The 15,744-nt window shown below is 35.7% G+C and overlaps 1 protein-coding gene across 1 annotated transcript in view; it reads right to left on the bottom strand.

The window, feature by feature from the left end:
• Positions 1 to 11,329: 11,329 nt before the first annotated feature.
• The window catches only part of LOC145113223 (replication protein A 70 kDa DNA-binding subunit B-like), an 86,743-nt gene continuing 82,328 nt past the window's right edge, over positions 11,330 to 15,744 (bottom strand). Inside the window, exons 8-11 of the mRNA XM_079049337.1 lie at positions 12,193 to 12,261; positions 12,020 to 12,069; positions 11,564 to 11,648; positions 11,330 to 11,335 (exon numbers count right to left, since the gene is read on the bottom strand). Coding sequence (XP_078905463.1) covers positions 11,330 to 11,335; positions 11,564 to 11,648; positions 12,020 to 12,069; positions 12,193 to 12,261 — 210 coding nt within the window. The remainder of the gene's footprint in view (positions 11,336 to 11,563; positions 11,649 to 12,019; positions 12,070 to 12,192; positions 12,262 to 15,744) is intronic.

Raw genomic sequence — 15,744 nt, forward strand, 5'->3', positions numbered from 1 at the left:
ACTAGGAGAGCCTAGGAAGTTTTGTAGTAAGTTATGTATTTTGTTTAGCATAAGACTTATGAGAGTTGTCGTAGTTAAGTGACTTAAAGGATTCATGATGATTCTTGAGGAAAGTATGGATAAGTGTGGAAAGTAGTATTGGGTCTGTACTACAAGAAGCACAGGATCCGTACTTGAATCAAGGAGAGTCATAGAAATTATGAGGAGCTTATAACATTAGGGATTCTTTGGGTATGTATTAATCTTTTGTATTGTTGCCTTTAAGTATGGTGGTGATTACTCGGGGTTCTAGTTCTGGTTTTGGATCAGGCGCTGATGCCGAACCAATTGATAAGAGGATGCGTGAGTTTATCACGTCAGATATCATGCGCGGTGTCTTGGATGCGACCCATGTGATGTTCGGTACTATCAAGGAGGGGATTATGGAGTTACTGGATGGGCGTCTAGGGGCCATTCATACAGAGATTGCAGCCGGTCAGCTTGGGGCATGAACTCTCGCCTTTCGGGAGTTAAAAGCTTTGGAGCCCCAAAGTTCTTCGGGAAGAACGACCACATTGCTAGTAGACAATGGATTGCCGACATGGAGAGTGTTCAGTGGATGAGCTTCTGCCCTTAGGGGTCGAAGGTGAGATTTGCAACTTGTCTTCTAAGAGATTGAGCTTGCGATTGGTGGGAGGAGGTTGGTGACGGTTTAGGAGCGGAGGCCGTGGAGGCCATGACCTGGAAAGTTTTTGTTACCAGGTTCAGATCTGAGTTTGCACCGGGTATCAAGGTGCAACAGATGGAAATAGAGTTTCAAGACCTGCATCAGACGACAGAGACTGTGGCGGAGATGAAGAAGACGGGATATCATGACATGTTGAGGGATGACATCAGGGAGTTTGTTAGCATTTTAATCTAGAAGAACTTGGAAAGATATGATTGACAAATCCCGAGAGTGGGAGATTGAGTTGGAGCTTCGGTCGAAGCGGAAACCAACTCAGCCCCAACGAAGAAGCCCAAGACGTTTGATTCCCTTTCTATGGTTCTAGGTGCCAGCAGATTCGGAACCGCTGTGGAAAGTACGACAAGACACATGACGGGGTTTGTCGCTCATGTGGTTCTGGTTGCTTCAAATGCGGTCAGACATGACACATTAGCACAGATTGTATAAGCAAGTCGTTGATTTGCTTCAGTTTACGTCATTATTTCAAATTATATGTAATTGATTTAGTAAATGATTAAAACGATATACAATCGTTTGATATTAATAATTTTTCATTGAAATATGTTTTTTAAAAACAATAATCATTAAAATTTGTTAAATTAGTTGTTGTGATCATTTATTTATGATATGTATATCATATATATTTTGTTACATCCGTAGTTCTATAAAAGAATGAGGTTATGTTCTTTTTTTATATATTTAATTTTTGTAGTAATTTATTAAAATTTTAATTTACATGTCGTTCTTTTTTATTTTAAAAAAATAAAATACTATGTATACTTTAATTTGGTTGAAGTATTAGTTTAGCAATATATATTCTTTAACTCCATTTAGTAGTTAATTTCGTTTAAAAGTAAGTATATATATATATATATATATATATATATATATATATATATATATATATATATATATATATATATATATATATATATATGTAGAGAGAGAGAGAGAGAGAGAGAGAGTCAATATCAAATAAGAAGGAAATTTTTGGTAGGAAGGTAATTTGTTTTGGAAGTTAGTTTTAATGTGGTGATTAGTTTCCTTTAGGCGCGAGTTAGTTCATTACGAGCATTTGGCAGACTGTTTTATGTCGGATAGTTCATTTCAATGGATAATTTTGTGACATCCCCAAATTTCTCGTCAGAAAAGACCGATTTATTTTATGCTTTTAAAATAATTTCAGAGTAATCATTTGATTAAAAGTGTTGCGGAATTTGTTCCCAGAAAAACATGATAAATATGTTATCAAATCATTTCCGAAGAAATGTATTTTATTCACTTAAACCATTGGGATGTCATTGTCAATACAAAAACATAAGCATAAACAAAACTTACATTCATTTACACTAGTGATCTAATTCTCTTTTAATCTCTCAGTGTAAAGCAACTTCGTATCGATACCTGTGATACAATTAAACTGAGTGGGTTAGGCTTGGGAGCCTGGTGAGCATATAGGGTTTTCAACCCACAATAAATAATAAACTTATTAAGTTCTCAATCAACAATAAATTTATTAATTTCATCAACCAAAATAACCCTAATTACTCATTCCCATTATCCTCGCTTCACGTCCCTAAAACAACTATCACAATGGACCTAGCCTAAGGATTTTCACTAGGGGTGACAACATTGCTTTCCTCTGCAATTTATGTCAAATAAGACAAACATCGGGGTGACAACATTGCTTTCCCTCAGCAATTTATGTCAAATAGGCACGAAGTCACATCGTCGCCATGTGCTAAGTCCATAGCTCTTATTTATCGACAGTATTTCCCACGGGAATCCCCCCCCCCCCCCCACAATACATGTCAATGGGTTTTCCATGTGCTAAGTCCATAGCTCTTATTTATCGACAGTATTTCCCACGGGAGTACCCCCCGCAATACATGTCAATAGGTTTTCCATGTGCTAAGTCCATAGCTCTTATTTATCGACAGTATTTCCCACGGGAGTTCCCCCCCCCCCCCCCCCGCAATACATGTCAATGGATTTTTAGAGTAGGTAATCGACAGTATTTCCCACGGGAGTCCCCCCCCCCCCCCCCGACAATACATGTCAATGGTTTTTTAGAGTACAGCTGATGAACATATAGTTCACCCACTTACAGGTTGCAAGCCTGCTAGTGTTCCACAGACCATCTAGAATAGTCCATGGTTGTCATCCATACTCTGCTGAATGACGGGGGACAACGTTTGGGTAAGAGCTTTTCTCATATTGCACCACTCACGCCAATGTTTGGGTAAGGCTTTTCTCATATTTCACCACTCACTCTCAACTCATGATCTATATCACTGATCATCTCATCTATCCAACTCACCTTTCATCACACGCCCACTATTTAACTCATGATCTATATCAATGATCATCTCATCTATCCAACTCACCTTTCATCACACACCCACTATTTCATCTACCAATGTTTTACCCGACATTTTTGTAGATAAAATACATATACAGTTTAAAATTATTTAAAAACATGTATAAATCTTTCCTTCAATATCCATCTCAAATAAACAAACAATATATATTCACACAACACGTATTTTATATAAAATACTTCATATCTATGTGTAAGGTGAAAGTAACTACACACTCACTTGATTTAACGATAACCGGACGGCACTTCGTTGCCTAAAACGATCGTTTCTAATAAAACCGGGAGTTTTATTGAGAAAACGGGCTCTGCGAGGGTCGGGCTTCGAAACCGAAAAAATAAATTTTCCGGACTTCTCGGGCACTTCGGGACGTGTTCCGGGCGTTTGGTATAGTACCGGGGCTTTGGGGGAAGTGAAAATAGCTAAAATATTGAAAAAGGGGTGAAAAGTGCCAATTTTCCAACGTTTGGGTAAGAGCTTTTCTCATATTGCACCACTCACGCCAATGTTTGGGTAAGGCTTTTCTCATATTTCACCACTCACTCTCAACTCATGATCTATATCACTGATCATCTCATCTATCCAACTCACCTTTCATCACACGCCCACTATTTAACTCATGATCTATATCAATGATCATCTCATCTATCCAACTCACCTTTCATCACACACCCACTATTTCATCTACCAATGTTTTACCCGACATTTTTGTAGATAAAATACATATACAGTTTAAAATTATTTAAAAACATGTATAAATCATTCCTTCAATATCCATCTCAAATAAACAAACAATATATATTCACACAACACGTATTTTATATAAAATACTTCATATCTATGTGTAAGGTGAAAGTAACTACACACTCACTTGATTTAACGATAACCGGACGGCACTTCGTTGCCTAAAACGATCGTTTCTAATAAAACCGGGAGTTTTATTGAGAAAACGGGCTCTGCGAGGGTCGGGCTTCGAAACCGAAAAGATAAATTTTCCGGGCTTCTCGGGCACTTCGGGACGTGTTCCGGGCGTTTGGTATAGTACCGGGGCTTTGGGGGAAGTGAAAATAGCTAAAATATTGAAAAAGGGGTGAAAAGTGCCAATTTTCCAACTTTAGCCGGGAGGGTTCACACCCTCCTATTTATAGTATGCGGAGCTGCTGATCGAACGACTGAGAGGAAGCCACGCGGAAACAGATGCGAGGAGAGGTCACGTGGGCTGCGCATGCGAGGGCCTCGGTGGCAGCTTCTTAGTGGACCGGAGTCTAGGTCCGAGACTTCGGACGTGGCACTGTATGCGAGGGTCGGACACGCAATAAGGGGGTACGAGGCAGCTCCTGATTGGCCGAGCCTTCGGTCCGAGGAGAATGTGACACGCGTCGACAGGTGGCCTCAGATGACTCAGCAGTTCGGACACGTGGCACGATTTGGGCGAGGGTGACGTGGCCGAAGCCACCTATGCGAAATTTCTCGATTTTTGTGCAAAAACTTCTAAAATCCATAACTTTCGCATACGAGCTCCGTTTTTGACGTTCTTTATATGCACGCGTAGGTAAAATTACGCTCTACAACTTTCGTTTAGACTTCGTCGGCTAACTTTGACTTTAATTTTTATATTATTATTTTTAACAGATCGGGACAGGAAATCCGTTAAAAATTCATAACTTCTTCATCCGACGTCCGTTTTCATCTATCTTTTTACCGTTGTGCTACTATTGACGAGACCTTCGATTCTCGTTTAGATCGTGTCGGCTAAAAATCACTCGATCTAAAATTCGAGTTTTTAGCTGTCTACTGCTAAGCTGAAACTTCGAAAAATCATAACTTTCTCATACGAAGTCAGATTTGGGCGTTATTTTTATACCTACTCTCGGTTTAACGAACACTACGACTTTCGTTTAGATCACTAAGGCTAAAAAGTAGTTTATCAAAAACTCACTTTTTACGACATTCGGCATCGTGCCGGTTTTGTCGCGAAACTTCGACAAGTCATAACTTCTTCGTTATAACTCGGATTTCGGCATTCTTTACATACCCGTAATCCTTGTCACGACCACTACAACTTTCTTAATAGATATCGGCTTTATCTAATATTTATTTTTTACGCTCATTTTTATTCTTAATTAATTAAACCCTAATAATTAAGCATAAAACACATAATATTCACATAATTTCTTTTCATTTCTTCTAAATGAGTTACAAAGGTTAACCTAGACCATTATGTCAGTATTAATGCATAGCCTAGAAACACGGGCGTTACAAATTTCTACCTAGATGCATAGTCGGATAATAGAGCGAAAGTTGAATATAGATTTGAAAGTTCATAGTTGATTTTACAATATATAAATTACAACAATATGCAATCATGAAGTTTGCAATCATGAAGTTTAGTTTATTCAGAACATTTACACATAAAACTCGATGCATCGATATATTGATAGCCCTGCATCAAACATCAAATGATTATATAAAATACATATTTGAACAGATTGTAAAATAATAAGATGTTGATTTACCTTATTAATACATAAAACTTCTTTGTACACCATATTTGATGTGTAGATTACTTCATTATCACAAACTTTTTTTTTCTTGCTTTACTAATACTTTAGTATTACCGAGAACACAAACATCATATTAATATAAAACACCATTTTCCTGAAAAATATCTTAATTATGTTTAATTTCAAAATACCTTAATTACAATTCAATACATCCAATATAATAAAATAAAAGAAGGATTCCTTTAATAAAAAATATAATATGAAACATTCAGTATACAAATATACAATGCACAAAAATGAAAATATAGTATATAATAACCACAATAAAAGAACATACAAAACCAGAATAAAAGAACATACAAAAACCAAAATAAAATAACATATAAAAATCAGAATTAATAGCATAGCAATTAGTTCTTACCTATAGAAGTTGAATTGTAGTACGAATGGAAGATAAGGAAAACCGTGATGTGTCCCTCTTTTCTTTTCTTCTGAACGCAACTTCTTTCTTTTCTTTGGATCACATGCTTTTTCTACACTGTATTATGGAATATATATATATATATATATATATATATATATATATATATATATTTTGTAGTGACATAAGAACATGGTTTGGCATGCGGAATTAAAGTTTGCACAATGAACATGGTGATTTGGGTGTTCAAGAGATGTATTGATTGTATATGGTGTTACACAAAAAGGATCTAGATCTAGACTACATAAATAACACACACTTACACACTCACTTTTACATCTCTCAAGCACACCTCTACAAGTGGAATAAACTCACCTTATATAGAGGTGTTTACATGTCTCTCTCTCACTCTCTATCTCTCATGTGTCAAAAGGCTAATACTCCACATGCAAGTGGGTCTACAAAAGTCAAATCATTACAAAGTCATACATGGATAACTTTGTACCCCAACATTCTCCCCCTCAAAGTTAGGATTGGATGACCCACTTCAAATCTTCCAAAATCGAGCAACTACGCGATCCGAGCCTCAAAGGTGACACATGTCGAAACGAACTTCAATCTTCAATTCTTCCATGATTCTTCAATTTGGGCTCTAGGATGTGAGACCATACAAACCGAGCATCAACGAATGATCACGAGCTTCTCAAACTCCAAATTGATAACCAAAAGTTGAGCATAAAAACACACCCCAAAAATCTTCAATAAAACCAAACCCATTTCCAAACGAAATCACTTCCAAACTTCCAATTGCATCATTTCGTAAGCTTCAAAAATTCAAGGTCACTTCGGTCGTCAAATCCGCGTAATATGAAAAATTCAAGTTCGAATTTCCATATAAATTTCTCCCCCTTTTTATAATCGAAATTTGATTATAAAACCTTCAAGGAAAGAGAACATGCTCTATTCGGAAATTTTTGTGTCAAAACTCCCCCTTAACATGTGGCATAATCTTTGTGCTTTAATCCGGAAAACCCAAAAAATATTCAATTTTTAGCTTCGTTCACGGACCGCATTTGACAAAATTTCTCAAAAATGGGTAGAAATTGTCAATTTCAAAATTCTGCAGTGACCCGGTGCGCCCAAAACAGCCAAATATGCAAAACTCTCCCCCTTTTCCAAAGCTGGGTAGAAAGCGTCAATTTGCATAAACTGCAGGGGCCTGAAATGCATTTCCTTCAAATTCTCAGCAAAAACAGTCATTTTTCGAAAATGGGTATGAACCGCCAAATGTTCGAAACCTCAGAGACTGTTTTCGACAATTCTGCCCTTTTTGATCCAAACATACGAAGAGTTTTAAAAACTGTCAATCTTTCGTAAGTTCAAGGGTAATTTTCGAAAATTCTGCTTTTTCTTTACAAAACTAACGAAGTTTTGTCCTGTTCATACGAAGCCTTGAAAAATATGTTAAACTATCGAAATTTCAGGGGCCATTTTCGTAACTTTTGTCAAATCCTTCCCCAATTTTGTTTTAACGAAATCAGGCAAAGGAAACGTACGAAACTTTTTCCTTTCTCTCTCCCCTTCGTATGAAACTGCATCTACACCATATTAACGAATTCTTCATCACTTCGTTAGAAATCCTCATCTCCAAAATAACGAATCTTTTTTACACTGATTAACGAAATCGAAGCATGTCGAACGCTTAACGGTGAACAGTAACCTCTTGATCATTCAGATGCTTAATCGACATTTCGTTAACAATAGATTTTCTCAAAATCATCGACATCAACAGGCAAGTACAAACTTCGTTCATAACACCAAAACCTTCGTTATCAACACAGTACTCCAAAATCGAAATTCCAAAAATCGTCATCGATTTAACGAAGCATAGCCATTTACGAATGAACCATTGACCATCACAAGGATCCTTCGTCATCACGATTTCTTCCACAATCCGTTCTTTTGCAAACATCGACAAACCTTCGTACATCAAAATCGTTCCTAGTCGACCCCAAATCATCAATAGCAAACAGTCTTCGCTTGTTCATTCACGAATCGTGAATCCTGTGACAAACAATTCCAAAATCTTCGTTAGTCAATCAAACCCAAATTTTCATACAATCGTTTTATCATTGAGCCCAAATCCATCGACCATTCGAATCTTGACTCAAAAATCACCGACTCCAAAAAGTTAACTTCCAAACCAAGTTCCTCAATTCGATCCCAAATACGTTTCATAAACACATCGAAATCGACTTCCAAGAATCGAAAATTGAATGAAAATCAATGTCAAGCAAAATCAATTGCGACTCAAACTAAAATCGAACAAGAAAATATCGATTTTGACTTTTCTTATAGTTTGACCATTCAATTCTAGACAATCGATCACTATTGGAATCAACCATTATCTGACTTTGAAATCAATCAACACAAGTATCAAACACAGAAGATAAAGAAATCGATCAGATGAACAAGAAAAAAAAATCGATTCACTTTAACAAGTGATACTTTCGATTCATAAATTGAATTGTGATACGGAACCAACCACTAAGACGTCAATGATCAAGATTCTAGTTCAAGAAATCGATTATGATGTTCAATCCATCAACTGATGATTCGGAAAATATAATCGATTATGAATCCCAAATATGTGTTGATATTCACGAATCTTACTGATGAAAGATGAATCAGATGCGAACCAAAAAGAATATTGAAACACGGGCTCAAAACTTGGTCATGAACAGTAAGTAGATCAAACAAATTGGGCTTTTGAAACAGATTTTGATTAAATTTGGGCTGGATTTAAACAAATGAAAATTTTGTACTCTAGATCATTGCGAACAATAGATTTTGAGATTTGGATAGAAGATGTGTTTTATTCTAAATCAAGAAAATGATTGAATCATAAAGAATTTTGGATCGATCAAATTTTTTTTTAATTGGATCAAACAAAGAGAATTGAAACAAATTAGATCCAATGAATCAAAACGATCAAAAATCAAGAACGTAACGCACGATTCAACAATATTAAGAGAGATCATAGAGAGAGACTCACCAAAAATGCTCCAATTGTGACAAATGTTGCTAAACCGAGAATCGTTCTTCAAAAATCACATTGATCTTGAAAACCCGCTCTAATACCAATTGTAGTGACATAAGAACATGGTTTGGCATGCGGAATTAAAGTTTGCACAATGAACATGGTGATTTGGGTGTTCAAGAGATGTATTGATTGTATATGGTGTTACACAAAAAGGATCTAGATTTAGACTACATAAATAACACACACTTACACACTCACTTTTACATCTCTCAAGCACACCTCTACAAGTGGAATAAACCCACCTTATATAGAGGTGTTTACATGTCTCTCTCTCACTCTCTATCTCTCATGTGTCAAAAGGCTAATACTCCACATGCAAGTGGGTCTACAAAAGTCAAATCATTACAAAGTCATACATGGATAACTTTGTACCCCAACATATATATATATATATATATATATATATATATATATATAGGGTTAGGTTATTATGTGCATAGTAACTATTGTATGGATGTAGGGATGATTGTGAGCCAATTATTTTTATTAATTAAGAAAGTGATTATCTTATTAAATTAAATTAAGAAAATATATTAAATGCATCTAATTAAAAGGGAACGTTGGTTTCTTTTGGAAACGTTGGTTTACTATATTTAATATTCCATCAAAATATAAAAAGTTTGTTTCTTTTGGTAACCGATTACAACATCCCCAAAATCTTGCACAAATCCAATTCAAAAACAATTTCTATCGAAACACAATTATACTTGTGAGTATACAAAAAAATCGTGTATTGCAAACGTTCAGAATACAATGTTCTGAAAGAATGAGGAACAGATGATCAAGTTTAAGATTTAAGTACGAATTCAAGTTGAAGTTCAAGAATGTATTTTTCTAAGTGTTCTGACAGGAGATAGGTTGTTAATTCAATGATTATAGCTTTTTTTTTATTACAACTTAATTGGTGGAATTGATATTTAGGGTTGGTTTGAATTCTTTAAGAAATATTCTTTTACGAATGTATTTTTCTATGTGTTCTGATAAAATGGATGCTGTTAATTGAATAATTGTACTTTTTGCTGAAAACTTGATTGGTGGAATTGGTTTTTAGGGTTAATGTTTGAAATTTAGTTTATTTGAAATGGTTTTTGGATTTTAATTTGAAAATTTAAGTTTTATTCTAATAGAATCTTTGAAATATATGGCTTATAGAAGTATTCATTGTTAATACCAAACGAATTCTTAAAGAATACATATACTAATTTTATACTAATTTAGTGGGATAATAAATTGGTTTTTAATTATAGTTAGAAACAGTACCTTATGGTTATTTTGTATACTAATATATAAATGTAAATTAATGGTGAAACGTTGCAGGCATATGTTGCTGTGTTGCAGCATAGTTATGGTAAACTATTAATAAGAAAGATTATTATGGAAGTGACAATAAAAAAGGGTTGAAGAAATTTCCAGAAAGTAAAATACTCATAGAATGGCTTGAGGAAAAAAAAGAGTTATTTAATGAAATTTGAGTTTATAACGGAAAAAAAGGAATAAGTGAAATTAATTAGGATAAGAATAAAATTAACTAAATTAAAAATATTAATTAAAATGTAAGTTTACAAAATTTATTTTTTAAAATGGTGATTCTTACATGCAAATAATGTCATAACAAAAAATATGCAACATCATACAAAAAATAAGTCTAATTGAAATAATAATTTCAATTAAATAAATCATACTAAAAATAAGATAAAATGAAAATCAAGGACTATTTGATAAATCATTATCATAATCTTACTATATATTAATTATCAAAATAAAAAATGAAATTTATTATAACTATAGACTTTATTAATTTGAAAAAATAAAAAACTGAACTACATACAAAAAGTCAAGGAAAAATGATTTTTGTTCATATTATACCAAATTATAGCATAGTATTTTCAAAGTACAATGCTATATAATGAAACCTATAAAACTATAAATGGCATCATACTTCCATCACTTAGCTTATTAATTTTTTTTCTAAAAACAAAAACAGCCAAACACCTTGAAATAAGAAGTGAGATTGCAAGAGGTTTCACTTTTTGACTAAATCCGGTAAAAATCACATACCACACAAACAAAAAAGGAAAAATGGTAAAATTTTACAGAAACCAACTCCATGACTATTTTACCACCTCTTGTTTCTCCAATGGATTTGAAGGACTAAAAGTTGCCGAAAGTTTTTTCAAATGCTTATTACTCTCAATCATTTTGTCAATATATTAATACTTAATACTATAATTATGTAATCAATTAATCATATTAAATCTATTAACTGTTTAGAGAATCCAAGAAAATAGACAAAAAAAAAAATGTTTGTCTTTTTCTCTTTTTGGAACAACAAGAGACAAAAAAAAACTATTTTATTTGTTAGCCAAACTAATCCAAGCCAATCCATTAAAACATGTTACAACCAACCCGACTAATCAACCCATTTTGACACCTTGAGGAATGAGAAATTACCTTAAGCTCCTTTGCAAACTTCCCACCCACGGCTAACAGGAGTATTGTCTTCCCATAACTTGGAGGACCCAAAAGTAATGTCATTCTACAAACACATTTACATCAAATTTTGAGTACAAAATATGGATCTTCATACTAATAAATCAATAAAATTGAAGCTATTATAATGGATGATTATGTATTCTTCATTCTTATCCGCTAGGTTTAACAGCACCACTCACATCATCAAGAATATTGGAGAGGAGATGAGAAAAAAAATTCTTCACTTAATCTACAAACAACCACACATTGCGATTAAAGAATTTGCTTTCTTGAATAATTAATGAAACATATTGTTTTTAGTGAAGAGATTGAGAAATGTGGAAAAACTAAAACAAATATGAACTGAATCTCTTTGTGACAATTTGTTAAATACCTGGTAGGTGCTACTGTCTCACCTCACAGCCTCATACCCACCTCAAACCTATCAAGATTGAAGAATTCATAATAAGATTCATGGATACAAGCTATAGAAAATACAAATGTAGGATGTTATAAAAAGCTAAAAATATGTGATGATTATTACAACAATAAAGAAACAAAATACGAACTGTGGGGCGTTTTTAAGGCTTCAAGTTGTTGTTTTGTACGTTGGAGACAACTAAACATTTTTTTGGTCTTGACTTCTTTTGCTCATCAGGGGCATAACTTTTTTCAACCTACAAATCAAGTTATAAAATCAAAACAAATTAATTAAAACATATCTTAAACACTAATAAAAACATCCAAAACTGATAAAAATCTAATAATAAAACAGATATTATTTCTAGTTACATATGTTAAACAGAATATATGAAATACCTTAGGAGTTAGGAAGACTATAAGTAAGGGATATCAATCGTGCTCCAATTAGTGGAAATAAAGGTTAAGAAACCTTGAGTATTAAACCATCCCACCTGCAAATAGGATAAAAGAGTAGTCAATAAGTTACTGACTTAAAGATGAACAGTAACTACTTTGATTATTATAACACACAAACAGGTCCTTAATGTACCAAACATGGTAGTACCATAAGCTATCTTCATGTATCAAATATGGGGCTCCATGCCTAACTAATCACATCCAAGAAAACTGAACCAGAAAACACATACTAAAAAAAATCAAAATATGTCATATTCTTGAATCCAGTTATAAGTTAAAACCAAAACAAGATCAAGATTCATCAAATTAATGAGTTCAATCTAACACTCACATTTCATCCACTTTTGGACGATAAATTTGGTTAGCAAAGCCGATGCAAGGGTTTGTATAGCTGGATGGAACTGCTTCACTCATGATTTGAAGGACACCGGAGTGACAACTTGGCTCTACCATTTGGCTCGTAGGGGCATTTTTGTCTGCAAAAAAAACTCATAAGTTTTTCGAACCAAATTAGAATCCAACCCAAATCTTTAAGATTTTGAATTGGAAAAAGGGGACCATCTGTGTGGTGGTTCATCGACGGAAAAGTAGTGAGAGAGAAAATATTGCTGGTGCAATGGCAGAAAATGGGTGATAGTGTGTTGCTGGTGTAATAGTGGTGTGGGATGAAGGGGGGTGAGAATCAGTTCGTGAGGAGGGGGCGTTTTCTGGTTTATAGTATGTGATGTCTGGCGATGGTAGAGACAAATTAGGATTAGGGTTTCAAGTGAATGGTGTCTAACGGTGGCGTTGATGGTGGCAGCTATATAAGGGTAGTGTTTCTCGTCTTGAATTAAGGTAGAAGCGGGGCGGCAAAGGGGGTTGCGGACACCAGTGGTGGTAACGGCGACGTCAGGAAGGTGGTAGTAACAGAGGCGTCAAGAGGGATGTGGTAATGGATGGACACTGGAGACTGAAGAGAGTAAGGAGAGAGATAGAAGAGATGTTGCAGGTGCAATGGTAGTTTGGGAAGAAGGAGGAGTGAGCATCGATTCAAGAAATGGTCTTTTTTGGTGACGATGATTGATTTAGGGTTTTGGTGAATAATTGTCATTCTAGGAAAAACAGAGAAAAGAAATGCAGTTTAATTATCAAAACGGATGTGTTAGTAGGTGTATCAGATGGTAAGTTGTACATGAGGTAGTAGGTGTTGTACCTCTTAAATTTCAAGAAATGTACAATATGCTTAATAATATAGTATATATATATATATATATATATATATATATATTGTGATATGTCACTGGCTTAACTCCGTCTTTCTGAGGGTGGAAATGAAGAGCTTGTGGATCACAACAAAGAAGATAAGACCGTCAGTCGTCGTCCGAGAGGTTGTCCCGGAACGAGGCTCTGACGATTAAGTCAGTGAGGGTCTGAGAGAGAGTGGGTTTAAAGCGTAAATGTAACGACCCAATTTTTCAAAAGAAAATTTTCATTTTTGATTAGTCAAACACATTCCATGAACCACAAAATTCCAGTACAATTGTTTTCAAAAAAACCCATATCAATTACAATTTTATTTCAAAACGTCAAAGTGTGCCATAAAAATGCCTGAGAGAGTGCACGTCGCGCCATCACGCCTTGCCCTTGCCCTTGGGCTCAGATGTACCTCAAACAAATCCACAAACTGTAAGCTAATGCTTAGTGAGTCCCCCAGAGTATACCCCACACACAATCCACATAACACAAATCATATTAGCTGTAAAATCTATCTCTACCACATAAGCCATGCAAACAAACATATAAGGATGCCATGGGCTCCTCCCAAGGTCTTACTCCATGATGCCATGGGCTCCCCCACATGGTCCTACACCTAAGTGCCATGGGCTCCCCCCATGGTCTTTAGTTGGAAAGCCATGGGCTCCCCCACATGGTCTTACATCCAAGTGCCATGGGACCCCCCCATGGTCTTTACTTGAAATGCCATGGGCTCCCCCACATGGTCTTACATCCAAGCGTCATGGGCTCCCCCATGGTCTTCCCTGCAAGCATCACGCATATAACTAGCATTATACCAAGCATATCTAGCAATCATACCACATATCTCTACACAACAAGTCACATATCTCTACACAACATGTATACCACATATCATAGAATGGGTCGGCCTTGGTGCCTTTGACCCATTGGTATGGTGAGAAGACTCACCAACCGAATGCCGAACTGACAAGCTAAAATCAGAAATGACCCACACGCTGCTCCAACTCAACTGCCTATAATTACCATGTGATTAACTTTTCATAATCCCATACTTGCCCTTAAAGTCAACCCTGGTCAAAGTCAAGGTCACTGGTCAAGGTCAACAGTCCATGTTGACCTCAACTCGTCGAGTGCATCCAACAACTCGCTGAGTTTTCTGAGTAATTCGTCCACTCGCCGAGTTACCTGTGTAACTCGCCGAGTCCTTCCATGTCCAAAACCAAAAACTCATGAAACTGAAAACTCATGACAACCGAAAACACTCGGGAGACCCGAAAACGGGTAAACCCTACTCGACGAGTTCCTTCAGTCTTCTTCAAGTTCAGCCCTTTTTCAGTGGGATCTAAAGTCCCAATCTCTAGATCCAAGCTCTCCTAGTTTAGATATCACATAAAGTTGCAAACTTTACGTGCATGCAAGGTCCCACAAGGCTATTACTTAAAAACTAGGCTTCTTACAAGGTTTTTGTGCATGGAAAGTGACTAAACTGCACAAAGGAAGCAACTTTATGTCATTTGGGACCTAAAGAGGTTCAGATCTGGAACCATATCCTTGTGATAAGTCCAGATCCAAGTTTGGCTCCATTTTGCACCAAGAATGGCCATTTACTTCCAAGGAAAGAGATCTAAGCGATTAGAGATCAAGATCACGACTTTATACCTTTGGATGCTGGTGAATATGATGTATATGTTGGATCCACTGTTCCTCTCCTATCTCCTTCTTCTTCAAGCTCTAAAGTTCTTCACAATCACCCAAAAAATTGCTCACAAATGCTCTTTCTTTCACTCAAGAGGGTGCAAGGTCGATCGAGGGTTTTCTTTGGCTGATAGAGTGCTAAGGGAGGCCACAAGAGGAAGAACATGTTCTTTAAATAGGGTGCAAACCCTAAAACTTAGGGTTTCTCTCTACAGCTCCTACTCGTCGAGTCGGGCCTTCCGACTCGTCGAGTAGGTCTCGATCTCGCGTCCACCAATAATGCCTCTACTCGACGAGTTAAACTCCCAACTCGCCGAGTGTAACATCCGGAAATCCAGGTATTATAT

Source organism: Lactuca virosa, chromosome 5, assembly GCF_052849685.1.
Source record: "Lactuca virosa cultivar CGN04683 chromosome 5, Lactuca_virosa_CGN04683_v6, whole genome shotgun sequence".
Taxonomy (NCBI): Eukaryota; Viridiplantae; Streptophyta; class Magnoliopsida; order Asterales; family Asteraceae; genus Lactuca; species Lactuca virosa.